The sequence below is a fragment of the Symphalangus syndactylus genome, chromosome 20 (assembly GCF_028878055.3).
Source record: "Symphalangus syndactylus isolate Jambi chromosome 20, NHGRI_mSymSyn1-v2.1_pri, whole genome shotgun sequence".
NCBI lineage: Eukaryota > Metazoa > Chordata > Mammalia > Primates > Hylobatidae > Symphalangus > Symphalangus syndactylus.
This window is the reverse complement of record NC_072442.2, coordinates 57,884,648-57,912,445: the sequence shown is the minus strand read 5'-3', so window position 1 is coordinate 57,912,445 and position 27,798 is coordinate 57,884,648. Positions and strand designations below refer to the sequence as shown.

Sequence of the window (27,798 nt, the reverse complement as noted above, 5' to 3'; positions counted from 1 at the left end):
AAACTGTTTAACTTCTTCCATTCTTTCAAGCCCTTTGTTTATACTGTGTTAGAACTGTGCTTTCATTCTGCATTCTTGTTTATTTCCATCACCATCATCCATTCTTGTTCATTTCCATCACCATCATCTCTAATTTTGACCATTTTAATAGCCTCCTAAACAGTCTTTGAAGGCTTTCATCTTTCCCACCTTACTCATTCCTCCATACTGCTGCCATAATTGTGTCAACTCTCCTCTTTAAGAAATTGGACCAATTTGATGTGTGTCCTTGTTCCTTAGCACTACATATGAGGCCATACCCTTCACAATCAGGCCTGAACTTCCATATCTGGCCTCATCTGCTCCCCTTTGCTCATGAAGCCTATGCTAAAACTGTGCTGAAATCTCATGCTTGTTTTCTTTTCTTAGAATGATCATATATTTTTTTTCTCTTTCACCTGATGACTGTCTGGTCATCTTTTAGGAATCAGCTCACAGTCTCCTTGAGAAGCCTTTCTGGATTTCCAAAGTTAGCAGCTCACTCTATGTTATCGCCACACTTGTTTTTCACACTTATGTCAGAGTATGTATGTTGCACATACATACAGCATATATCTGTTTGAATTGCCGTCTTCCACACTGGATTGAACTCCTCAAAGACAGGGATAACTGTCATATCTTTGGTGTCCATTTCTGTACCAGACATATAGTTGATACTCAGTAAAATTGGTTGAATGGAATTGAGAGTGCATTTGTCACCTTCATGTCTCCTCAGAGCATCTTATTTCATTTACCTTCTATTGAAGTTGGGTTCACTGCCTACATTCATTTTTGTCATTATCTCTGATTGCACATATTAGGAGCTCCACAAATGCTGAATAAAGGAATTAGTTCTAATAGCACTAAAGAGCTTATAATTAAGAGACAAATGTATTTTTAGATGCAAAATTATCTAAAGATTTTATTTCCTTGATATACAGGACAGTGACAAAGAACTTCACATTTTGTGCATTTCTTTGGTCACATTTTCTTCCGTTAGAATGAATTACTCTTCACTTATGACTTTTGTATGAACCTCCCGACTCTTTAATCTCAGCTTATTGACTTGGGACTCAGCAATGTCAGCCCGTTCCTCGGCCTCCTCCAGCTCGTGCTGGAGCTTGCGGAACTTGGCAAGATTGACATTGGATTGTTCCTCCTGAGAACAGAGATGCATTTGAGATAAGAAGAAAATTGGACATTTTCTGGTTGTTATTGCTTTTGTTACTTCAGGATTTGCCTCATGAATGAGAAAGAAAAAGGCTCTGTTGTCCAGGTGTGGTGGCTCACACTTGTAATCCCAGCACTCTGGGAGACTGAGGCGGGTGGATCACCTGAGGTCAGGAATTCAAGACCAGCCTGGTCAACATGGTGAAACCCCCGTTACTAAAATTAGCCTGGCGTAGTGTTGGATGCCTATAATTCCAGCTACTCAGGAGGCTGAGGCAGGAGAATCTCTTGGACCCAAGGGGCAGAGATTGCAATGAGTTGAGATTGTGCCATTGCACTCCAGCCTGGGCAACAAGAGTGAAACTCTGTCGCGAAAAAAAAAAAAGAAGAGAAAAAGGCTTTATTGTTTAGTGACATAGTTATTTGAGAGCAAGGCATCTCACAAACTCGCCTATGTAAATGAATGTGCTTATGACTCTCCTCAAGTCTCTCTCACTTGACTCTTTCTGGCAAACTGAAGAGGCTTCAGTGATAACCGGAAGAACAAAGTAGCAGGGATCTGAATTCAATCTTGTTTCTAAAAAGCAAACTTTAAAAAATAGGTGCAGTAATGGCATTTGGTGCCAAGAACCCTAAGGAAGGTTTCAGAATTAACAGAATGAAAAAGATAACTGCAGCCGAATCGAAAAAAAAAGTCCCAAGATGGATTTATCATGAAGTTAAATGAGGCTTAGAATTCATACCCTCATTTGCACAGGTCCATATGAGTGCTGAGGGTTGTAGAATGTTCTAGATAGGGAGGGAAGTAGATTGCAACCAAGAAACATTTGCATGTTAACATGTCTGGAAAATTGCTTAAAGAGGTCTCAGAAGAAATTAAACTCAAATCTCTAAGGCTCCAGTAATTTATGGTTCATTTTTCTCATTCTAAATATTCATGTTCATATGTAATTATGTATTCCCAATTTAAAGAAAGCCCCCTAAATTCTATAAACTTTAGGCCCCACAAAACCTGGATGTGCATCTGAACCTTTGATTTCCACTGTGGGGATACTCACAGCCTCTTCAGCTTGTCTCTTGTAAGCTTTGACTTTGGTTTGCAATTTGTCCACCAAGTCCTGCAGCCTGAGAATATTCTTGTGGTCCTCCTCAGTCTGAAAGAGGGGCAAGTAGATAGTGCCATTATTTTAAAATAACTCATTATCTTCTTGAAAGCTGTAGGCCCGGAAGATATGAAAACAATGGTCACCTGGTAAGTGAGTTCCTTCACTCTTCTCTCATGTTTGCGAAGACCCTTGACAGCCTCAACATTGCGCTTCTGTTCACTTTCCACCTCGCTTTCAAGCTCTCTCACCTGGAAGGGAACAAAGATGTTTACCAGTTTGGCTGTAACTGGTCACATGAGCAGGCTAGGAATTGAGTGAAAGTTGTGGAGACCCACCCTGGCCTCCAGTTTCTGGATCTGCTTCTTCCCGCCCTTCAGGGCCAGCTGCTCAGCCTCATCTAGACGGTGCTGCAGGTCCTTCACTGTCTGCTCCATATTCTTCTTCATCCGCTCCAGGTGGGCGCTGGTGTCCTGTTCCTTCTTCAGCTCCTCAGCCATCATGGCAGCCTAGTTAGCAAATAAAATGCAAAAATAATGAATTCTGATGATAGCAGGCAGCATGCATGTGTCAGTAAGACAAATGCTCATCTTGCTTACATCAGTGATGGCCTTCTTGGCCTTCTCCTCTGCATTGCGGGCTTCCTGGACAATGTCCTCCATCTCTCCCTGGATTTGGGAAATGTCTGTTTCCAGCTTCTTCTTGGTGTTGATCAGGCTGGTGTTCTGTTTCAAATTAATGAAAGAGAAGAGAAGCACATTTAATTACAACAATTCACATTGTCATTTTACCTAGTGTACACAGGCAAAAATTATTGATCATAAGAAATGTTTAGAATAAAAACCAAATTAGAAGATAATTCTAAGTTTATGCCTTTTCTCCTTTCTATATATAGCTCTATTAATCAAACGTCTAAATTTAATTTCTGATATCAAACATACTCAACTATTACTGTTGCCATTTGTAAGCATGAAACACAACCCGCAAAACTCAAAGTGTTGTACTGTGCAGCACCACACCACAGCTCATTTAAAATGAATCAGTAATTTTTAGCTATTAACTCATGTTGGTTGGCTCCGTATTTATAAATGCATAAATAGTAGTCTTGTTGACCCGGCGCGGTGGCTCATGCCTGTAATCCCAGCACTTTGGGAGGCCAAGGTGGGCAGATCACGAGGTCAGGAGATTGAGACCATCCTGACTAACACGGTGAAACCCCGTCTCTACTAAAAATACAAAAAAATTAGCCAGGCGTGGCGGTAGGCACCTGTAGTCCCAGCTACTCGGGAGGCTGAGGCAGGAGAATGGCGTGAACCTGGGAAGTGGAGCTTGCAGTGAGCCGAGATCGAGCCACTGCACTACAGCCTGGGCGACAGAGCGAGATGCCATATCAAAAAAAAAAAAAAAAAAAAAAAAAAGTAGTCTTGCTGGGATAAAAATGAACCAAGAATCCCTTCTGTTTTTGGCAAGTTGACGGTATTTGGAGTAGTCAACTTCAGATACTGTTAATAAGAAAAATGTTGCATATTAATTTGATTTTAAAATTATATAAAGCATGTGATTTTAACACTTCTATAATAGTTATGTTTATATAGTACAACTTTCTGAAGTATACAGTAATATATATTTATTGTAAAAGATAGTAGAACATGCAAATTAGCAGACAAGAGACAAAAAATAATTATTGCGCTCTCACCAGAGATAAAGGATAAATTTTTATTTATCCTTCTGGATGTTTCCTATATGTTTATAAGGGAAAAAAGATCACATAGCCTATATTATTTTTAAGTTGCTTTTTTAACTTACTATAATGTAAACATCTTCCCATGGCAATAAATGCATACTACAGTGGTTACATATTAGCCATTGTGAGGATATACCACCATTTATTTAACAAATTCACTACATACAACAAATGCTAACTAGTCTTAATAATGGCCTCCACGAATTTGAACTAAAGAGCTTCTCTTTGTATCCCATGAGGTTAGCATTCTGTGCATATGTGATACATAAATATTATTTAGTGGCTTTTTGTTTTTCTCCTCTTTTATTTGCCTATCTTTTTGTAGCTTACAGTTGCATAAGACAAGACAGCTACAAATGTTGTGTGTATGTTTATTTGTAGGTGGTCTTCTGTGCTTTTTAAATAAAAGTTTCTAGAATTCCAGATTATTTCAACTCAACATGATTATGCCAGCCCATAAATATACTTGTGAACCAGCTAGGTCCCAGTAAATCCTTACAGCACCCTGTACATTTTCCAGAGCTCTAGGAAGGGACGAAGATTACTTTTAACTTTATAAACAAGCTTATCTTCTCAAATTGTCTTCAGCTTCAGGGAGTACATTTTCTAAACTGTAGTCTTGAACCTCACCTGAGTGTGCAGAAGTTGCACACGCTCACTGGCATCCAGAAGCTCTTGCTCTGCCATTTTCCTGCTTCTCTCAGTCTGTTCCAGGGATGCCCTGAGCTCTTCAACTTCAGCCTGCATCAGGTTAGCTCTGCGCTCAGCCATTGCCAGTTGTTCCTTAAGGTCATCTTGGCCTCTGATGGCATCATCCAAATGTAGCTGAGTGTCCTACACAGAAAGAGAAAAAGTCTCTTACTCATGCTCCACTTAAAGCAAATGCAAACTTATGGTCATGTACACTCTCTGATCTTAATGACTTAGAGTATGATTAGATAGGAGCAATCTGCAAGTACCTTTAATAATAAATTCTTTGTAGCTGAGGGTTGCAGTTCTACTCAAAAGAACATGATGTTTTATTATTTTAGACCTTGAATCATTAAAAAATACCATGGCTAGGTCTACAAAATTTTGGATCAGGAAAGTATCCTTAGACTTCAGCTAGTCCAGTGGTGCTATTTTACATATTAAGCAAATGAAGTCCAGATTAATGAAGTGATTTAAGCAGTGGCATGTAGCCAAACTCTTTCATCACTTCCTCCATCTCCCTACCCCTCACTACAGTGCTTCTCTGCAGATAACAAAGCAAACTCTGTCCTAGACCTTCCAGAATTAAGCTGTTTTTCAGTTGTGTGCGTATAACTTTGAACTTTGAACTGATTACCATGTTGCTTAGGTGATTTATGACACATAGTCCTCGTAAAACATTAAAATTTGAGTTACACAATGGCACTAAGACTGTACAACACTACGTGTATTTACCCCAGCATACCTTCAGTATTCCTTGTGTGTTTCTAAGATTCCTTAGTGCCTCAGCAGCCTGGCGGTTGGCATGGTTCAGCTGGATTTCCATTTCATTAAGATCTCCCTCCATCTTCTTCTTGATCCTCAGAGCATCATTTCTGCCCCTGATCTCAGCATCCAGTGTACTCTGCATTGACTCCACAACTCTGAGATGGTTCCTCTTTAGCTGATCTAGTTCTTCATCTTTTTCAGCAATTTTTCGGTCAATCTCAGATTTCACCTGATTTAGCTCAAGTTGAATGCGAAGAATTTTGCCTTCTTCATGCTCAAGAGATGCCTTAATAAAAGCAACATTTATTTAGGTTACCTAAAGAGCTTTTTATTTCTTTCACATTATGATAATTTCTCCAAGAAGGCATTAAAAAACCCATAAACTATCATATGTCTTAATGTAGCCTATTAGCTCTGCATTCTCAAGGTACAATTCAGTATTTTTCACTGAATTACATGTGTTATTCCCTAAACATTTGCAACATGATAGTGATCTTAGTTGCTATTAATTTTCAATTTATTTATAATGCAGAGCTAAGCAAATGAAAAATGTACCTCTGCTTCCTCTAGGGAAGCCTGTAGTTCACTCTTCTCATGATCAAGTTGTTTCTTTACTTTCTCCAGTTCGTGGATATGCTTTCCACCCTCTGCAATTTGCTCTGTCAGGTCAGAAATCTCCTCTATAATAATAAAATACCAAATTTCAGTTGAGTAGAAAGAAAAATTGAAAAGATATCTCCCTACCATTTTTGAAATAGAATGATTACAGCGACTCACGTTGTAAGTTCTTATTCTCTTGCTTTAGAGTTTCAAGATGATCCAGGGATTCCTCGTAGGCATTCTTCACCTTGAACAGTTCAGTGCTGAGAGAACGCGACTCCTTCTGGGAGGCCTCAAGTTCAGCCTGAGTTTCCTCATACTTCTGTTTCCATTCTGCCAGAACCTGGAAGTATATAGAAAATAAGCCTTTGAAACCAAGAATGATGTTAGTTTCCCCCCGGGAGCTGGTACTGTGGACCACCTTGTCAAAGTTTCTTTGCTTCTTATCGAGAGCTATGCAGGCAGCATTAGATCGTTCCACATCAATCATGAGGTCCTCTACTTCATTCTGTAGTCTCTGCTTTGTCTTTTCAAGAGAAGCACATTTGGAATTCACAGCTTCTACATGTTCTTCTGCATCCTGCAGACGCTGGGCCAGCTTCTTCCTGAAAATTGGGTCAGTATGAGTGACCAAGAGCAGACTCAGAGTCACCACAGTGCCCTTTATAAAGCTGCTGACTAGGAAAGCATATTTCCCCAAGAGTTGTCTACAAGTTGTTGAATTTTTCTAAACATTTTCACTCTCTTAGAATTCTGTTTTCCCTGTTGAGTTCTTATTTTTATCCATCTCAGGTATTGCCAAACATATTTACGTGTGTGTGTGTATGTGTGTGTATGAGAGAAAGAGAATATAAGTTAGCACTAGAGCTGAGTGAGCAATGTGAAAATTTGCTCCTCTTTCTTTGTTTTTATTTCACTAAGCTGGTCCTCTATAGTGTGGCACATTTTCTTGAACTTTGCCTGGGGTGAGAAGTAGAAAACAGGAAGAGACAATATATTCTCTTTTGAAGCCTGGGATTTAGAGATCTGTAACTACTTGTGGAAAAGGGCTGAGTTTTATTTACTTTGAGGAAGAAATGGCAACCATGAACAGGAGGCATATCACCAAGGAATGGTAGCATTGAGTAGTATCTTTAAGCATTTTCTAGTATGGTTCTGTTTATTTTGCAAATGAGGAAACTGCAGCCCAGAGTGATATGTTCAAGGTCATACGATGAATCAGTAACCTTCTGGATTTGGTGGCCTTCGATAATAAATATTACTGCATTATTGCATTTCGCAAATTTCCTCGAAAATCTTATCTACTACTCTTTTCACCAACCTATGTAATTCATGACCTTTCCCAGCCCACACTCTTATCTAGAACTCTCTCTGGAAATGCTTGCTACAAACTCTTTCATCCTGTTTAATTCTAACAACTACTGAGATAAATTAAATTTAGAAAGGCTTCTTTCACTAGGAATATAATGCTTTTTTTCCTTCTATGTGTAAATCTATAAATCTCATGACTTGTAGTCCACAAACAGTACGTGTAATTAGTGAATACATCCATTGATATAGGTTGGTAGTTGAAATAATGACAGCATATGACAACCTTAATATAAACATTCAATACTCCAGGTAAGGAAAAACTGATTATTGTTAATTGTAATACTCATAATAATTTACCAGATAGTATCAGTATCTCAATTTTTTCTTCTATTAAAAGATACTAATTCTATTTAATTCATAAATAATATTCTGATAATTAATAATCCATCTTGGTGGAAAGAAATTTAAGATGCTCCTGGACCAGAATGGGTGGAGGGATCTGGTGTCATTCCATTCTCCAGTGGACATACACTGGGCTTTAAGAAGAAGAATATGGTGGAATCCACCAACCTATAATAAAATAAGCTGAAGTCTTTCATGCGTGCCCAAGCCTGGAATATTCTCTTTTTTCTATTTTTCCTTCACTGCCTTTACTTTTATTTCTTCCTGCCCCGCTGCACTAAAAGTGCATACTTGGCCTCCTCCAGCTCCTCTGTGCGCTGGATGGCGTCCGTCTCATACTTGGTCCTCCACTGGGCAACCTCATGGTTGGCCTTGGACATTCCCCTCTGCAGCTCAGCCTTGGCTTCCTGCTCCTCCTCATACTGTTCCCGCAGCAGGTCACAGTCATGGCGGGCTGACTGCAGGGCATGGGCCAGAGCGCTCTTGGCCTAGACCAACCAAAAACTATGTGATATAAGTTTATCTTCTCATCATTGAAATTCTCTATGCAAAATTCAATAGTGTGTTATGTTGCACGGTTCAAGTGATTGAAAGTATCAGCTAGAGAATTCTAACCTTAGTCTCCTCTTCTAGCTGTCTCTTTAATTCTTCAATCTGTTGTGTAAATGCTTGTTTGCCTCGGGATAGCTGAGAAACCATAGCATCTTTTTCATCTAGCTGTCGTGAAAACTCACCTGTGGAAGACAAAACATCAATGATTTAGTTCTGTTGTCTAGGTAAACAATAATTTAAAGAATGGAATAACATTGTAACCCTCTTATTTCATATGATGAACAAAACCCTCAAGATTTTCAGTGCTGTTGAGAAGGTTATTTCTTGCTTTTTAAAAAATGTATGAGTTTTCTTTGATATTTTAGAATTCGAGAACTTTTGAGTAATGCTGAGGCACAAAAAATCTCCTGAGCCCAGGGAGCTTAATTCTTTTCCCCAATTGTAGCTTAGAATCATTGCATTTTACTGTCTCATAATAAAAAGATGGAGGAATAAGTAAGACATGATAAATGAATGTACAGAGCTTGAGAAATTACTTGTATTTGATAGGTAAAGGCTTGTCTTTCATTCGTCACCTCTCCGAAGGCTGATGCTATTTATTTACTGACCTGATTCTGTGTGTAAACGTGCCTTCTGGGCTGACAACTCATTTATTAAGCGTTGTTGCTCCTCTTCCTTCGTTTTTATTTCGCTAAGCTGGTCCTCTAGGGTGCGGCACATTTTCTCAAAGTTTGCCTGGAGTGAGAGGTAGAAAACAGGAAGAGACAATACATTTTTATTCCAGAGGCTGGGATTTAGAGATCTGTAACTACCTGTGGAAAGGGGCTGATTTTTTTTTTTTTGAGACGGAGTCTCGCTCTGTCGCCCAGGCTGGAGTGCAGTGGCGCAATCTCGGCTCACTGCGAGCTCCGCCTCCCGAGTTCACGCCATTCTCCTGCCTCAGCCTCTCCGAGTGGCTGGGTCTACAGGCGCCCGCCACCATGCCCGGCTAATTTTTTGTATTTTTAGTAGAGACGGGGTTTCACCCTGGTCTCGATCTCCTGACCTCGTAATCCGCCCGCCTTGGCCTCCCAAAGTGCTGGGATTACAAGCGTGAGCCACCGCGCCCGGCCGAAAGGGGCTGATTTTTATTTACTTTTTTATCAATCTTGCATGGTGGCTATAAAGTAGTAGAGGCATTTAATTTGGCTAAATAATGAACACATGATTATCAAAATTATATTCTCTTTGAAAGTGTGAACATTTAAATTCTGCATCATTTAGAGTATGGTTTTTAGATAAACCTTTTTTGTAATTATATTTTTTTTCATGGTAATAGTATCAAAGGTTAAAGTGTTTTCTACAAAGAAGTTAAGAGAACTTAAGTGATTCAATACAATAATGTGTACTAGGAGTAAGTTTAAGCTTCAGATGGCATCTAATATTTGTGTAATTTGACTAAAAATAGTCATATATAAACTCGGTCGTTTTGAATTGTTGCAAATAAAGATGAAAAGGGCACAAGTTAATGAAGACCTTGGCTTTGGAGACAGTCTCCATGTTACTAGCAAGGTCATCGATCTCCATCTTCAGCTCACTCTTCTCCTTCTCCAGCTTCTGCTTGACCCGCTGAAGGTTGTCAATCTGCTCCCCAAGCTCGGCCACACTATCTGCGTGCTTCTTCCGAAGAGCAGCTGCCGTGGCTTCGTGCTGCAGGGTGGACTCTTCTAGGTCCCTGCGCATTTTCTGGAACTCAGCCTCCCGCTTCTTGTTCATCTCAATCTGGGCTGAAGTGGCCCCACCGGCTTCTTCCAGCCTCTCGCTGATCTCCTCCAGCTCCCGGGAGAGGTCAGAGCGCTGCTTCTCTACTTTGGCCCGGGAGGCCCGCTCTGCCTCGATTTCCTCCTCCAGCTCCTCAATGCGGGCCTGGTTGTGATATGTCAACATTAATGTGAATTTATGTCAATTTTGTTTCCTGTAATGCCCAGAAAAGGTGGAGGTTATAACTTACCTGTAACTCTTTGATCTTCTTTTGTAGCTGCATTGCAAGGGCTTGTTCATCTTCAATCTTGCCTTGCAGATTGCTCATTTCAAACTCTTTCCTATTAGAAGAGCAACACATTAGCTTATAATTACTTCTCTTACCAATTTTCTTTTCTATGTATAATCTAAGTTTTTTTTATACTGCTGGTGTTGAAGGAGTGAGTAGTACAATGTTTTATAGATTAATAATGTATTAGTTTAATTAAATAAAAAGGTCAAAGATGTCATTATTTTTTTCCATATGTCATGATGTAACATTTTGGAGATCTTTTTAGCGTATGTTTCATTTGCATTGACATACAATAAGCAGGTTATAGCTGAATTATACCATACTTACTTTTTGAGTTTCTCATCAAGTTGCTGTTTGTCATTTTCTATATCCATTGTGGATTCTTGGGCCAATTTTAGGTCACCCTCCAGTTTTCTCTTGGCTCTTTCTAAGTCCATGCGAAGTTTCTTTTCTTGTTCCAGAGACCCTTCAAGCTAAATTTAGGATGCATTTTATTTATTTCAGCTCTTAAGCACTGAACCCTATGCTAGTAGCCTTCAAAGATACATAAGAAAAAAATTTACAGATACAACAAATAGCACAAGAACTTTATTCACAGACCAAGCGTTAAAGGCTTATGACCATCAGTGCTGGTTTCATGTCACAATTGTTTATTTCATCGCAAGGGGAAACATTTTCTTTTTCACACTTACATCATCCACTTGCTGTTCTAGCTTGGTTTTAGCTTTGGTCAGGGTGTTGACTTTGTCCTCCTCTACCTGCAGGTCATCCAGGGTCTGCTGGTGGGCTTCCTGGAGAGCCTTCTTCTCCTTGGTCAGCTTTGCAATGTTTTCGTCCAGGCCTGCCATCTCTTCTGTGAGGTTTTTCACCTTTAGATTTGAACAGATGACCGGAATGTCAATGACAACCTATTATCTTGATAAAAAACATGATACTGTAGTATCTTAGGATAATGTCAGCCTGAGATGGAAAATGAGAACCAGAAGCTAACCCAGGCCTATAATGGCTGAAAAAATAGGAGGTAAAGGTCAAGTAAGTAGATTGAGGTGGTGAAGACTAAAGAGATGACATAGTTATGACAGTGGTATTTTTCATATTCAATCATCTTAAGATTAAATTTTTAATTAAAATACTTCAGTATCAAGATACTTATAAATATTCTAAAATGGATCATGATTTGTACCTTGTTCTCCGTGGCATGTTTCTCCTTCTCAACCTTGGCCAGTGTCAGCTCAAGGTCATCAATGTCTTTCTTGAGCTCTGAACATTCATCCTCCAGTTTCCTCTTCTTGGCTGTCAGCTCAGCATTGATCTCTTCCTCATCCTCAGCTCTTTCAGTCACCTCTTTGATTTTGGCCTCAAGTTGGATTTTGGTTTTAATCAACTGATCACATCTTTCCTCTGCATCAGCCAAGGCATCTGCTTCCTAAAGGGATAAATTAAGCATTTTCATTTGTCTGAGCTGTATCTACAAGCACACAATAATTTATTAAAAGGTGGAAACTTCAGTGACTACCAGTTTGGTCAACATGTATACCAGTTGCTAACTTTTAAAATGAAACGGACAAAATGTTAATACTGTTATCTACTGATCAAGTATAATAACAAATTTCCTTCAGATATTCATGTCTGGAAGGCCAAATCAGGAAAACTAGCCCTTTGGCAAAAATCTGCCACTTTACTAACCTTTGCGACTTTGGAAAAGTCACTTGTTCATTGTAGGACTCAGTTTTCTCACATTTAAGAGGGGATTAATTTAGCCATTTCTCTGCCCTGATAAAAACAACATAACTTCTATTTTATGCACAAAAATATGCTAAAGAAAGAATAATCTGATCTGAGAGAAAGTTCCATAAAGAAAGGAAAATGTCTATTGATATTTTTATGAATTTGCTCACTGAGGACCAAACTGTGTGTGAATGCACGTATGAACATGTGCAGCATGATATGTGACTTTGCATCTGTTGCTTCTTTATGCCCGAGTCTTGGTGTTTTTGAACAACAAATAATCAGAACAAATGTTTCAGTGGAAACCATTCATTTTAAAACATTAAAAACAATAAGATGTGGCTGAACTGCAATGTATAACACTTACAGCTTGAACTTGGAGTTGTAAGTCATTTTTCTCTTGCATTAGCATCACCATCTTTTCTTCTAGTTCTTTTCTTTTTGCCTCTGTCTTAGCCAGCTCTTCTTTGGTTTTCTCAAATTCTTCCTTCATGTTGGCCATCTCCTTCTCTGTCTCTGCACTCTTGAGGAGGGGCTTGATCTTGAAATAAAGCTTCATCCAGGGCCAGTGCTTCACATTCATGAAAGCACGGATGTTGTACTGAATGCAGAAGATGGACTCTCTGTAGGAAAAGAAAAAAAGATGCAAATGGAGAATAATGTGGAAAGTGATCATCACTCAACAAAAGTAATTACTGCAGTGGATTCATTTATGAAAGTGTGGAGAAGGAAGACTTGTGTGTGGGCTCTCACCTCCTCTCCATCATCTTTCTGAACTCCACTCTCATCAGGAACCCTCTGCATATGGCCTGAGTGCGCGTGATGAGTTGAGCTAGCTTTTCATCTCTCATTTCCTCTAGAGTTCCCAGCAGGCCAGCTTTAAAGAAAACCTTATGAAAGAACAAGTTAAATATGTTATTTCCACTTAAGGGAAAGTCTAAAAGTGATAGAATTATGACAGATAGAAATTTGGACTGGTGATACCTTGGTATGACCGAATTTGTACTGGGTGTGGTCAATGTCAATAGACCCTAGAAGTTTCTCAGAAGCCTTCTTGCTGTCAATGAACTGACCCTCTGGGATAGCACTCGCATTTAGAACCTTGTATCTGTCAGAATAAAAAGAATATAAAAATATGGTTTTTCTTCACTGAAAAAAACAGTAGAACATTTGGTAGCTATCATTGAAAAGATGATAGATTAAGTTTTAGTGAACAAAATGCCATTTAAAAAGTCAGACAGTGCTGTATTTAAAACTTGGGAAGATATGATGAAAAACTTATGATAATATAAACCTAGGCTTTCTTTTATGATCAATTTTCAAATAATTGCATGTCATTTTTCAAGGAAAAGTTTAAAAATGTTTGAATTATGTAGTGATTTTGATGTAGACTAAGACATTGAAAGGGAAAAATAATGAGACACAAACCTCTGTTTGAAGTCTGCATAAAGGATTCTGCTTGGGAAGCCTTTCCTACAGATGCGGATGCCTTCCAGCACACCGTTACACCTCAGCTGATGCAGGACAAGTTCATGCTCCATGGCACCTAAAAGAATGAATCCACATGCCATGCTTCGTGGTCTATCGCACACACTGGAGCTTGTCTGGATATCAGAAATGTCTTACCAGGAGTTTTAGTTTCATTGGGGATGATGCACCGCACAAAGTGGGGGTGAGTGCTCCTCAAGTTGGTCATCAGCTTATTCAAATTCTCCTGTGGAACCATATGAAAAGTTTTAAAATCATTTCTAGTTGGATCTACATGAGAGTCCCTATTAGTGTTTGTCTTTCATTTCACATTTTAATGAGCTGTCTCAAGGAAAAACAAATTATCATAACAGAGAGGAATCATATATATGGAGCACAGGTAGGAAATTACAGATTACACAAAATCAGTTAATTTCAGTTTGTTATTCTCAAGCACCACCAGTCAGAGAAACTTTGTATTGAGATTTTTGTCACATGAAGGAGATGTAATTGAATACAGTGGTTATTTTTAAAAGAGCGTTTGATTTCATGTGAAATTTGTATAATACCAGATCTCTTGGATGTAGGGCTCAGGGGCAGTGGTTCATGTATCATAAAGATTGATGTGAAGAGATGCATAGTTTGTTTTTTTGTGTTAATTTTTTTTCCTAAGGCATTTAAAAAGTTTACAAAACCTTTAGTAGTGTACTAAAAAGTATACTATACTACTTTATTCACTTTCACCATAGATATCTTTAAAAATTTTTTCTGTTTTGATAGTTTAGTTTTTTAATGAAAATATTTATCTGTAATTCAAGAATATACTGTACCCTGAAAAGAGCTGACACTGTCTGGAAAGAAGAACCCTTCTTTTTGCCACCTTTCTTTCCACCACCACCCTCTAAAAAACAAAATGGAAAAAATAAAGTTATTTGCAACTGCCTTTTAAGTACTATCCGTAGACATCAGGACTGCCAAAATTCCCTTTAGAATTTAAATTTGCAGTCATTCACTTGCATCATTCCTATTCTTTCCATATCTCTCCTCCCTCAATTGTAGATTAAGAAAGTCTAAGATTTGGCTCACTTTATAGGCATTCAGGAAAAAACCAACAACAAAAGAATTGTGAGTGTAAGGGGTAGATGTGGGTAGGGGATGGGACTCCCCTACTCCAAGTCAGCAATGTCTGTTCTCTGAAGGAAGGGCCAAGGAGACAGAGTAGTAATGCCTCGTTAGTGCAGGCCTCACTTGGAGAACAGGCAGAGTTGCACACTTGGTCCCAGGTAGGTGAGCCTCTGCTCACCTGCAGGGAAATCCTGGCTCCCATTTGCCTGTGCTTCCATGGTGTTACTTGCACATCTGGTCTTAGAACACTTAAGAGAACAGAACTTCAGTTCCCTAAGCACTAGGGCCTTGACAAAGGATTTCCTTATCTCCAGCCTTGCTGGAGAACCTTGAAAGAACCAATACTATTAAAATGATAGAAATGAGTTTTATGATCCTGAGCAAATCACTTAACCTCTCTGAGATTCTTGTTTTCTCATCAGTGAAATCAGGCTGTGGGCTAAATGATCCATAGTGTCACTTAGCTCTGAAAGTCTATGACTGTAAAACTGTATCACAGTTATTAAATACACTTTCTTTCATTAGGCGTGTATTGGCCAGTGTTTTCGTGTCCGGTTTGGCTGTAACTACATTTGTCTCTGTTGAACAGTGTATGTCTATTTTGTGACTCTTGTAACATATTAATGCTATTAAACATGACCTGCTTCAGCAGTTTGTGCCCCAGAGAAGAGGAAAGCCAGAGTCTTCATTGCAGACTTCTGGTACAGCCCCACCACAGTCTCGTTCAGGGGGTCCTTGTTCTTGTCCAGCCAGCCGGCGATGTTGTAGTCCACGGTGCCAGCATAGTGCACCAGTGAGAAGTGAGCCTCAGGCTTGCCTTTGGCAGGCTTGGGCTTCTGGAAGTTATTGGATTTTCCAAGATGTTGTTCATACAGCTTGTTCTTGAAGGAGGTGTCTGTTGCCTTGGGGAACATGCATTCCTCTTCTAGGATGGAGAAGATGCCCATAGGCTTAAGAATAGGAAAAAAGGGATGATAATGATGAATCCCTCAGAAAGTTATGCTCCATGTAATTGATGGAAAACTGAAAATACAATGTTTCAAAAGAAGACTTTGAAGGATACATTAAATAGGCATGACATGTGAAGCAATCATTATGTACCCAGAACATATGGGAAATATACTTGCTAGAAAGACTCAGTTAAAAAAAAATACATCTGAACCATTTGGCACACTTTATGTTCAGTGTATAAAATCAGATTCTGAAAACACCACTTCAAAATAGAATTCTTTATTCCATAAATGTATATATCTGACTACTTTCTTTCCTACTGACAATATAACTTCCTTTACCTCAAATCTAGAGGTGACAGAAGTATGAAGGGAAGAGAGATTGTGTATAAGGACTAAGCAGTAACTGTGTCTTATGTTGTATCATTAAAATTGTGTACTTTAACCTATATTCTCTACCACTGTGGAGTTAAGTGATAGTAATTTGGTTTTGCTTTCTAAGAGTTGGGCTTTTTTCTTAATATATTTGATAGGAAAGACTGAAAGAAAATTCAACATTGATGATTTAACAAATTCACAAATTGTACTCCTAAGACTATTTTGGTGATACAGAAACTGAAATACTAGGGAATAAAATAAATGCCTTTTCTGAGAACCATAAAGTTTTCATGAATAGTAGAGATATTGTATCACCAAATTAACATATCTTTTCCCCAAATTGTGCAGACCTAGTCTGCTTTTAAACTCTTATCTTTCATATTTTTGTGAATTTTAACCTGAGTATTTTAAGTTTTCCTAGGTGCGAATTGCATTTACTCTTCCCTTCCCACTGCTTAGGGTAGGCTTCACACATACACTTTATTGATATCAATAAATATATGACAAGCTCCCAAGATACTTTTAGAAGTGTTTAATGATTGCTTGATGTGTGTTAACATATCTAGATCTGATGTAACTATTGCTCCACCCCCGTAGTAATGGGGAATTCAGGGCCCATTTTCTAGGTAAGTGATACAGAGGTTTGGTGTTTATTCAGTAGTTATCATGAACGGAGAAAGACTTAATGACTGCAACAGTTGAAGGACTAACCTTCCGATCTTTAGGACACGTTGACATAGCCTGCCTTGTTACACATGAGGGATGATGATAAATGCACAATACACTGTCATGGGTGCACCAGGGTTAATTACACAACCCAGAGGAATAGCTGTAATTTTATCCCTTTCTCCCATATGCATGAAATTGTATAGGAATAAAAGTGAGAGAGAATTAAGTTTTTAGCGGGATAAATGCAAATCCATATGTGTGTGAGTGATAAACATTTTTCTACAAACTGCTCTACTTATTAATAACAGATCACTTGGGACATACCTCACAACCAATCAGAATATACGAGTGTGTCAGGAAACAGCACTGCTTATTCTTTGAGAACAGGGAGTGTGATTAAGCACAGGGAGGCAAGCAATTTGGTTTTCATGTTTTGAAAGCTAGAAAAGTCATATGAACCTTCTCAATGAGCTCGATGCAGGCAGCCAGGTCCATCCCGAAGTCAATGAACTCCCACTCGATGCCTTCCTTCTTGTACTCCTCCTGCTCCAGCACGAACATGTGGTGGTTGAAAAACTGTTGCAGTTTCTCGTTGGTGAAGTTGATGCACAGCTGCTCCAGGCTGTTGAACTACAGGACAAGATAAATATAGGAAATTACTCATAACTTAAGTATTCTATCTACAGAGTATCTATTAGTATTTTCTTCTGAGTTTAAGACATTTTGGTTTATTAAATTATAAACCTTCAGATTGTTTTCCTATTATATAGTTCTAAACAAAGTAGAATTGATTCTTTAAATACTTGTTTTCCAAGTAACTGCATGAGATCATGCATACTAGGCAAAATACTGTTAAATGAGGACTCCGAAATATTCCTGGAGTAATTTTAAAAAGGTGTTTTTATGCTCATCTGCTTGGATCCAGGATAGATTTCGACTATTTTAACCTCTCAGGGATCAACTTTTGAGACTTCTAGACTCAAAAGAATAGAATAGAATTTTCTCTTTTCCTATTTATACCTATTTACTTTTCATATCTTTTCAAAGACTCTTTTCAATAGGAATTACATTTGTATATTTTGTAAGGTACATTTTGTAAAAGTGATTTTGTAGGCTCTAACAAGATTGATAAAATGAGGATTTGTACTTGCTAATTTTCTGTCAGTTCACTACTCACATCAAAGATCTCAAAGCCAGCAATGTCCAAGACCCCGATGAAGTACTGCCTGGGCTGCTTGGTGTCCAGCTGCTGGTTGATGCGGGTGACCATCCACAGGAACATCTTCTCATAGATGGCTTTGGCCAGAGCACCCACTGCGTTGTACACCTTCAATAGAAGTAATAGTTTAGTTTTTTAAATTGAAAACAGTGATGAACTCCTGAGTCACTTGCGGTTCAAATAAACCAGAGAATTTAAGTCATGTTTACCTGCTGCACAGTCTGGCCTTTGGTGACAAACTCATTGCCGACCTTGACTCTGGGATAGCAGAGAGATTTGAGCAGGTCAGCAGAGTTCAGACTTGTCAGATAAGCAGCTTTGTCAGCAACTGTGTGAACAAGGTGAGAATGGTGAAACTGACCATGACTTACACAATTTAAAATGTAGATGATGATGACAAAGAAAAAAGGTTTTACTCAAAAAGATGTGCAAATGTCATTGAAACCTATTCATTTGTTCATATTGCCTCAAAAGCATTGCCACCACTTGCACTAATTTTAGTCATTTCTTGTGATGATAAATTGGAGGTTGGGGAATCGATGCTGTCTGTGATATTTAACGTGCCAAAGTAGACCACAGATAAAAATAATTTGAGAAACCCTAACCTAGAGGAGTAGTGACGGAAATATTCAGATCTCTGTTTCTTTCAGTGCATGTGGGCACACAGATTATCCACTGAAATAAAAAAAGTTTTAGTTAAATAGCAAATATGAGCTTACAAAAAGCCAACGAAGAATGGAATGAGCAGAAATCACAAATCTGCTCAATAATGTAAAACGTCAGGCAGTGTGTAATTTCCTTCTCATAATACTTTTGCCCTTCACGAGCTAGGTCAGAGAAAGTAAAAACACGGTCCCTGCCTCTGAAAAGTTCACTATGTCAGTTCTGTCAAGTGGAAGATACCAGCAGGGGGTGGTACCTTCCGTGCCATCTGGCTCTGCCTGCTCTTCCCTTTGCTTTTGCTTGAATTTCATGTTCCCGTAATGCATCACAGCTCCAGTGAGCTTGTAAATGGCCACCTTTTCATCAGCAGTGAAACCCAGGATGTCCACAGCACTCTGTCAAAAGAGTTGAATTTACTCATCCCCAATTAGCACCATGGAAAAATCCCTCAGAACACCGGGGCTGTCTCCCACTTTTTTCTCATCGCGCCTGGCCTTATGTTTGACTAGCACTTTGCCATCTTCAAAAGGTAATCATATGCTTCACCTTTTCATCCACATGGCAACACCAAGAGGTATGCATCAGTCTTTCCGTTTGAGTCATGAGTCCATTTGGTCACAGCATATGATGTGACTTGCCCACACTCACTGAACCAGGACTCAGAGCCATGACTTTTGATGCCAAGGCCAGTGCTTTGCCCCTTTTCTCCACCCCAGCCCCCCTTTGCTTCTCACGCACATGCTCCTCATGGTCTGTTGGCTATTTTTGTTTCTTTTCTCCAGTTTCACGAGTCTCTCTGTTGCTCCTTCTTCTCCCATTTGTCCTATCCTAATACATAATCCCAGTCTACCTTCCCCCGCTAATGGGCATGAGTGATAAAGTTGGAAAGAGGGTATGAGGAGAACAGCAATGGTTGTGAGTCTTTCTCCACATGCCTCTCTGATAGCAAGCCACAGCTCAGCTGACCATGAGATGCCTGGGGTAGCAAACTTTACCTAGTCATTTATTTCTCATGCAGAGAAGAGACATTTATGAAAAGAATGAATTTCGCTGGTTAGTGTAATATTTCTGTGTCTTTTTTCTCTATCGAATTTTGATTACCTTTTTAGTTGCCCACATAGGCTTTGAAAAGGCTTATAAATGGGGGCAGGATTCAGAGCAGGCAGAGGAAAATATGTTTATTTACCATTCTTACCTAAGACTCTTTCTCCAGATTATTGACTTCCACTTCCAGCTCACTAACTCTACCTATTTACAGAAACTCAACATTATTACGGAAGTCTTAGAGCAAGACTGCTACATTTTTTTAACCTCGCAGACCAGGGTGTGTTTCTTGACTCCCTATCACTTTTGGACATACAAAGATAATAATAAGTTATAGAGAGTACAAGCTGATATTTATAATATAAAGCCACACAAATGAATTATTGACTTCTTGAAAATAATATTTTAATAGAAAAAGCAGTTTTGCAAGCACTGTCAACCCTAACTTGGGGGTATTGGGATGGTCCCACTGATATTAAAGTTAAAAATAAGGAAGATTATTCAGAAATCAAAAGAAAACATGAAATATATATAAAGTTTACATATAAAGAAAGTAAGCCAAAAAGCAATAATCCTTAAAAAAGAGGTGATGGTGGGGAGAGAGTGTGTTGTTTCAGACGAGATCGGGCGCGTTCAGGGTGATATGGCCATAGACGAGAGAGTGTGTTGTTTCAAAAATAAATATAAAGGCTTATGGAGTCCCCAAAATGAATGTTTTTGAAGTAGACAACCCACTTCTTCTAATGCTGCTTAGGGAATAGAGAGGGATATATCATTAGCCCACAGAGGTTTATTCAAAAGAAGGCTTATGTTTACATGTGACTGTAGAAGAACAGTGGGAGTTCCATGTTTAGTTGTAATAATATTGCAGTTCCTTCCCAGAATCTTGGGTTTGAGGTCTGGCATAAAATAGCAGAGAAACACCAATATTGGAGCATAAATATCAACCAAAAATGACTAATAAGAAAGATAGAATAAAAGGAGCCCCCCTAGCTAAGGAATACTAAAGACCCAACACTTATTACAGGCAGTGAAAGCTTTTTAACACATGTAGGGAGAGGTATTGAAATATCCTACAATTTGTTTCCAAAAGTAAGAAAGCCCAAAGGGTTGTATTACCTATTTATTGTCTTTCTGCCACTGCTTTCCACCCTAATAGAGGAGAGTGTTGTACACTGGAAAATGAATTTACTTTTTACTACTTTGTACCTATTACTTACATCTGTGGCCATCAGCTCTTCCTGGTCATCAATGCTGGGCACAGTAATTTCCCCTTGGCTGACAAACGCAAAGTCATATGGGTTGGTGGTGATCAGAAGCATTTCTGAACACATGGAAAAGAACAATATATAGACAGCATTGCTTTGGTCATTGAAAACATTTCAGAGAGGCTTCTTAGAAGGGCTGTTATTCTTCTTTGGTAGAAATAAATCAAAGATGTGTCTTACCAATGAGCTCTGGTTTCTTATTGGACATGATTTGATAAAATATGTGGTAGCTTCTTTCAGCCTTTAGCTGGAAAGTAACTCGGGACTTCTCTAGCAGATCTGGAAAGTCAGATTAAGCTCATTTAAAAGAAGATACCACAGTGAAAAATTAAGTGTTTGAAAATTTCACACAACAGAAATAAGTACAAGATTTTCTAATATGTACCCACAAAGAAAAAGATTCTCAATCACTAATACTTATTAACTTACATGTTTCAATATCTGCAGAAGCAAGTTTGCCTGTGGCACCAAAATGGATCCTGATGAATTTACCCTTAAAAAAGAAAAGGAGGGATTATTGTACACATTAAAATCAGAAACTATTTCTTTAGCTGTGGACCAAACAGGTGGAAAAAATATTGACACCACATGCACACAAGAGTCAGTGCTGATCCTCATGAAAATGAAGATCAAGAGACTTACAAAGCGAGAGGAGTTGTCATTCCTCACAGTCTTGGCATTGCCAAAGGCTTCCAGTAGGGGGTTAGCACTGATGATTTGATCTTCAAGGGTCCCCTTAAGAGAAATGAATAAGACAGACAAAGAAAAAAGTTGCAGTAAATAATTTCTCCTTGACCTCTTTCCCTTCCCCATTGCCCCTGCACAGTATTCTGTAACTTTGGGAAAGGCTTTCTAAAATGAGTTAAAAAGAAGGTAAATTGGGAAGGGGAGTGGGACACTCCAGTGATGTGGTCTTGATTTCTGCATCCCCCAGGCCCAGAAAAGCACCTAAAAAATGATTGTGAGAATTTTTGCCTATTATACTTGCCAATACATTGCCCTATTCATCTCATTCTCACAAGCTCTTCCAAGAATTATCTTCCAAATTCTGGCATCACTTGCAATTAGCTGCTATGATTTTGAAGCACCACGGTCAATTAAAAAAATTAACCTTTATTTTGGATTCAGGGGATACATGTGCAAGTTTGTACATGGGTATATTGCATGACACTGAGATTTAGGGTATGGATGATCCTGTCATCCAGGTAATGATCATAGATAGTACCCAATAGGTAGTTTTTCGGCTCTTGCCTCCCTCCTACCCTTCCCCATCTAGTAGTCTCCAGTGTCTATTCTTCCCATCTTTATGCCCATTCATGCTCAATGTCTAGCTGTCACTTATAAGAGAACATGCTGTATTTGGTTTTCTGTTCCTGCATTAATTTGCTTAGGAAAACGGCCTCCTCATGTTGCTGCAAAAAATATGATTTTGATCTTTTTTAAGGCTGCATAGTATTCCATGATGTATACATACTACATTTTCTTTATACAGTCTACTGTTGATGGGCACGTGGTTAGATTTTAAAATCTGTTATTCTCTCCTTAGATGAATATCATGCCCACCTGCATTTTGCCAGAGGTAGGTTCCTCTTTTTTCTTCTCTCCAGTAACTGCAATTGTTGCAAAGTACTGGATGACACGCTTCGTGTTCACAGTCTTCCCTGCACCCGATTCTCCACTATCAAGTTCAAACAGAAGAAAAGGTCAGAATCTAAGGTAGTAGTAGCCACTACAATGATCAAAACAGAAAGAAATGAAATCTACGTACGTAATCAGGATTGACTGGTTTTCACGATCTGTGAAAGAGAAGCCAAAGATAATATTTAGAAAAACACACTTAACACATAGGTCAACACAGTACTTATAAACTCAAAATCGTCTTTTAAAACTCCCCATTTGCGAAAATAACTATATGAATTTGTGCTTTGCTTCTCATAAGGTTTTTCTAAAAATAAGTATCAAAGATGTGCTAATTAATAATCCCATTACCTTTCTAATATATAGACTATGTAATGCATCCTTTTACCATTTTATCCATGAGAATGATCTATCAGTATCAGATTAATAACAATTTTGTGTCCCATCCAGTCACCTGGTTCATAGTACAAAATTATGTCAATGTCCAATTTAAAGTTTTGTACTGTGCTTGTGACAACTTGTCAGTGTGAGACTTCAAAACTTACTTTTTAGGAGAGATTATGTATTATCTATAATTCAAATGCAGAGTTGATGCCTAAATTTAATTAATTTTGAGGTGGAACTAGCATTAGTTAATTTGGATTTTAGCATAGAAATCTAAGCAAAATTTCCTCTATTTTTGGAACTAGGATAGGAATCTAAGGAAAACTTCTTCTATGTTTGGAACTAGTGCATTTTATTCTAAATATATTTCCCTAATTTTATTATTTCTGTTATCATGTTTGTGCTCAACATTTATTCTCAGAATACTAGCCTTATGTTTTTTCTGATATCAGTATACAACTGTTTTACAAATGGCTATGGAAATTGTAATTCCCACTCACCAGTTAGCATGAACTGATAGGCATTGTCAGAGATGGAGAAGATGTGGGGCGGGGCCTCCTGGCGCTTTTTGCCTCGGTAGGCTGTCACCACCTCAGGGTTGTACACCGGCAGCCACTTGTAGGGGTTGACGGTGACACAGAAGAGGCCCGAGTAGGTCTGTGGGAAAGGACGGGGTTGCTCGATCAGCAATCACCTTATTTATCTACTTTGGAAATACTGCTTTAAGGGCAAGTAGAGCGGGACCTAAGTACTGTGTTAGTTCTCATAAAGTTTCGTTCATTTGTTGCCTCCCTGCATCATTGCTGCTGCACAAAATGCTTCAGTTTTTCAACTAATTCAGTTAAGTAAGTGGTTTTCCACATGTACATTTAAAAACATATCAGAGTTTACAACATTAACCAAACAATTGGTCATAAGAGAACAGTGCAATAGCCAAATTTATTGAAAGCCCTTAATTTATTTTAGCTAACGTGTAGAATGTGGAGTGAGTGAGAAATAGCATTGAAAGGGTGCTCACGTAGATCATCCAGGCTGCGTAACGCTCTTTGAGGTTGTATAGCACAGCAGGCTCATGCAGGTGAGTCATCATGGCCATGTCCTCGATCTTGTCATATTTGGGAGGGTTCATGGAGAAGACTTGGTCTTCTTTCACAGTTACAGTCTGTTAAGAAAAGAAGGAGCCAGTGCATATCAAATAAGTAGCAGAAAAGGCCAGGTCAAAAAAATAAGTATCACCTAAATTAACCCAAAATGAGGCAGAGTCTAATCAACTCCAGGTGTTTTTACTCACAGCTCCAGCTTCGGTCTTGGCTGTCACCTTCCCCCCTTCCCTGCTCTGCACTATTGCTTTCATGTAGGACTCCTTAGGGTCCACCACAAAGACTGATGTCTTGGCATCAAAAGGCTTGTTCTGAGCTTCAATTCGCTCCTTTTCAGACTTTCGGAGGAAAGGAGCAGCCTCCCCAAAAACGGCCATCTCAGAGTCGGAACTCATGGCTGCAGATTATTGATGGCAGTACTGGACTAGGTATACCTAGAGGAAGAAACAGAGCCAAATGATGATTCAGGGTTGGGGTGGAGAATTGTTCTATTGATTTCATATTAATGTGCTTGATTTTCCATGCTTGTTTCCTCACCCCTGCCTTTAAGGACCACTCCTGTGTACTATGTCAAGGAGCTGAGCAATGACCTCGTTGATTTGAAAGCACTATGTTGATAGCTTAATTTTTGTGATACTTTAAGCCTAAGTTCCATCCTCTGTGTTGTAAACCTTGGTTGAGAAATTTGGAGGAATCAACATTCAATCAGCAACATTTGTGATGCTCCAAGCATGTTCAGAATTTTTTCTTTTTCTTACTACTTTTCTTTTCTTTCTTATTTCCAACTTCCCCCTCTTAACATTGTGATGATACAAAGAAATGGACGATAACTGTTTCTAGTGTCTTTACAATATAAATGAACCTGTCTTAAAAACTTAAATATGGATCTTCAGGCAAATTTTCCTCTTATCCCAAATTATTAAAATTGGATGTCAGATTTACTAAAATTGAATGTGGACAGATACACCTGTTCTTTCAGGACATGAGTCCAGATCTAATCATTACAAATAAACACCTAGTTAACTGACAGGTATTAGGTAAGTAAAGGAAAAAATAACTACAATGAAAGCTGAATATCCAACATATAATTTTGCCCTAAGTTAAAATTAAAGTCTCCTTTATTAGTTTTGAAATTGTTTGAAAGTCAGAAGTAGTATCTAAACCAAAAACAACTTTAAAAGATTCTTGGAGAAAAAGAACTTCTTAATTTTTAATAAAATTTTATAGTGATTGTGTATGTTGAGTCTGTATTTCTCTTTGTTTTTAGTTGGATTTCAACATAATGTATTTTAAAATCTGATTCTTATTTTCTTAGGTTTATAATCTCGTTCTTTCTTCTCCTCTTTTTAAAAATACCAACCAGTCTTCTAAATACTTTTTCTGAAATGGATAGCCAGTATAAAGTTTCAAGCCAAAATGAACTTAAAAAATTTTCCCCACTGACAAATTAATTATGAGAAAATAAAATAAGTCCTGCTGTCCTGATGGCAAGGACAGGGTGAGTGGCCAGAATAAAAGAAGGTGACCTCTGTGGAGCAGAAGTGTCTTGGTTGCCAACAACAATGACAGCAATGATGGCGACAACAACAGCAATAGCCACCACCTTCTGTAGGCTTTCCAGAGTCTTGATCTTTTGTCATCAGCATTAACTTTCCCTCAACTTAAAATGTTAGCTATGGAATTTCCACATCCTCTATTTTCAAAATCAGTCTTATCTGTAAAAGTGTCCTGATGACGCTGTGAAACTTAGACATATTTTCAGGGGATATATATTGGAACATTTAATGTCAGGTTTGTTTTCTTTGAAGAAGAAATGTTATTATATTACATTATATTTTGTTTCTGTGTTGGTTTTTACACCAGGCAACTTTGAATTAACAACACACTACCACGTGGAGATTACTATAATGCAGTGTATCCAGGAAACACAGAAAGATGATTGCTATCCTTCCCATCTCCTGTCTTATTATAGATTAATTGTTTCCCAACTTGGGGATCAAGCCCCCACAGAGCCTCAGGTTGTTGCAGGGGGTCCTTGAATCCACCCACACAGTGATCATTGCCTCAAGTTTGAGGAAGGAACATTTGCACATGAACAGTGTTTTCTGTTCTTTTCTAAATGAATATAGCTGCTATGTTAAATGTACACTCATTTAAAATAATTCTTAAGTGTAGAATAGGTTTTCATGATTATATATGCCCTTAACTTAATACTAAAAGTACATGTCTCCACATGCACAATTAGCAGGATTCCGTTAGTTTTGATTCTCCATTAGCAGGGTTCCATTAAATGTTTTGATTCTGTGGAGAAGTCCTTGAAAACCACTGACTTCAGTCACAGTTGGCAAGAGCTGGAAGGACCTTAGCAGTCAGTAGAATCTAGCCTCCTCGTTTACTGATGAGGAAATTAAGGCCTAGAAAGGTTAAGGGTCATTCAGTGTCATAGAGGTGGGTGAAAAGTGGCGGTGCTGGGATATGAGTCCTGTTCCGCTAAATGCAGGTTTGTTAATTCCACTGCAACACACTGTATTTTGAGATACATAAAGGCTAACTGGCTTGACCCAGGCAAATAGAATCAGTGAAAAGCCTGGATTGGCACCTAGAAATATCGACTTCCAGATAAACACACCTTGATTTTATCATGCAGTCTCTCTGATATATCTTTATGGGTTAAGTAGTAGTTCACATTAAATATTACATATGATAGCTGCATTCTTTCTGAAGTTCTAACAACATGTGAAAGAGAAGTTTCATTAAGTTTTGTTTGATTAAGTGGCCTGAAAAGTCAAAATTTTATGAGAAGGCATTTTTAAAGAACAGCTGCCCCGATATCCTATTCCCAATACTAAACTAGGAAATAAAATGGTAGCTCATTAAGATGTAGCAATATAGAGATTCCTTTGTTCTTTAGAGTGTAATAATAAATTATTCTTACCTCTTGTATTATCAGATGAAGAAGGTGGCAGGCTCAAAGCAGACAACTACTGTTGAAAGAAAAAATAAAGAGAATGTGGGCTGCTTTTTTTCCCCCATTTAATCACAAAATACTAGTAACTATGTTGTGTACAATGTCATCCTTAAGAATGTTGGAAAGAATAATTAAAATTTGGGAAACAGTAGATATCCCTTAAATGAAAAATCATCATCATCAGGAATGTAAAAGTAAGTGTTCTTCCACATATACATACCTTCAAGAATTTTGAGGAAGGACGGGACAGAGGCATCTCAGCTCCACTTTTATAGAGACCATTCTGCAAACACAGCAGCCACCTCAGCTGTCCTAGCTGGGAACCTACTTGGCAAAACCGTTTTTGGCAATCTCTTTGCACAATATTCACTGACTGTGGCTGTGAATGGATATAATTAGAAATATTTCTTGACACCCACAAATAATTTAACAGAGGATGATCTAGGGTTCTTTATAGGCATTTGATAGGGGATGGGGATTCAGGGCTTCTAACGCTGTTTCTCCAGTTTGGCTGTTGCATCATTCATCATAGAATTCAAAGCCAGATTCCCACTTACTCCTCTGCCTATAAAATTGGTCCAACAGAATGAGTCTGATGTGAGGAGTTTAGGATTAATTAATTTGTTGGTTCTTAGAGCCATTAAGGAGTCTGGAATGAATTTTAGATCTGACACTATGATTGGAAGCAGTGAGTGATGGATATTAAGACAACATTCCTAGCCACAGTCTGGATTTTAGAAAGACTGGCGATAGATTCTTTTAAAGTCTGAAAGTCCAAATATGAAGGTGAAAGTGAATTCTCAGATT

At 38.5% G+C, this 27,798-nt stretch overlaps 1 protein-coding gene across 3 annotated transcripts; it reads right to left on the bottom strand.

Annotated features, from left to right (window-relative positions):
* Positions 1–939: 939 nt before the first annotated feature.
* On the bottom strand, positions 940–27,233 carry LOC129470463 (myosin-4). Of its 3 annotated transcripts, XM_055258316.2 has the most exons (40): positions 27,212–27,233; positions 26,959–27,007; positions 24,215–24,457; positions 23,942–24,085; positions 23,424–23,580; positions 22,670–22,697; positions 22,465–22,579; positions 21,544–21,636; positions 21,331–21,394; positions 21,082–21,180; positions 20,854–20,957; positions 18,846–18,984; positions 18,136–18,254; positions 17,885–18,034; positions 17,167–17,337; positions 15,351–15,660; positions 14,416–14,486; positions 13,745–13,832; positions 13,547–13,664; positions 13,103–13,226; positions 12,872–13,008; positions 12,486–12,741; positions 11,574–11,816; positions 11,083–11,259; positions 10,718–10,863; positions 10,349–10,439; positions 9,874–10,263; positions 8,967–9,093; positions 8,422–8,540; positions 8,098–8,294; positions 6,515–6,698; positions 6,271–6,436; positions 6,049–6,173; positions 5,471–5,779; positions 4,666–4,869; positions 2,891–3,016; positions 2,630–2,800; positions 2,438–2,542; positions 2,247–2,342; positions 940–1,177 (listed from the first exon to the last, which is right to left on the bottom strand). In XM_055258316.2, the coding sequence occupies exons 3-40, from the start codon at positions 24,416–24,418 to the stop codon at positions 1,025–1,027; spliced, it is 5,820 nt and encodes a 1,939-aa protein (XP_055114291.2). In that variant the 5' UTR covers positions 24,419–24,457; positions 26,959–27,007; positions 27,212–27,233; the 3' UTR covers positions 940–1,024. The 3 variants fall into 3 exon arrangements, with proteins under 3 accessions (XP_055114291.2, XP_055114292.2, XP_055114293.2); XM_055258317.2 differs by lacking the exons at positions 26,959–27,007; positions 27,212–27,233 and having other exon boundaries at positions 1,025–1,177; positions 14,416–14,484; positions 15,346–15,660; positions 24,215–24,418; XM_055258318.2 differs by lacking the exons at positions 26,959–27,007; positions 27,212–27,233 and having other exon boundaries at positions 1,025–1,177; positions 21,544–21,640; positions 22,472–22,579; positions 24,215–24,418.
* Between the last annotated feature and the right edge of the window lie 565 nt (positions 27,234–27,798).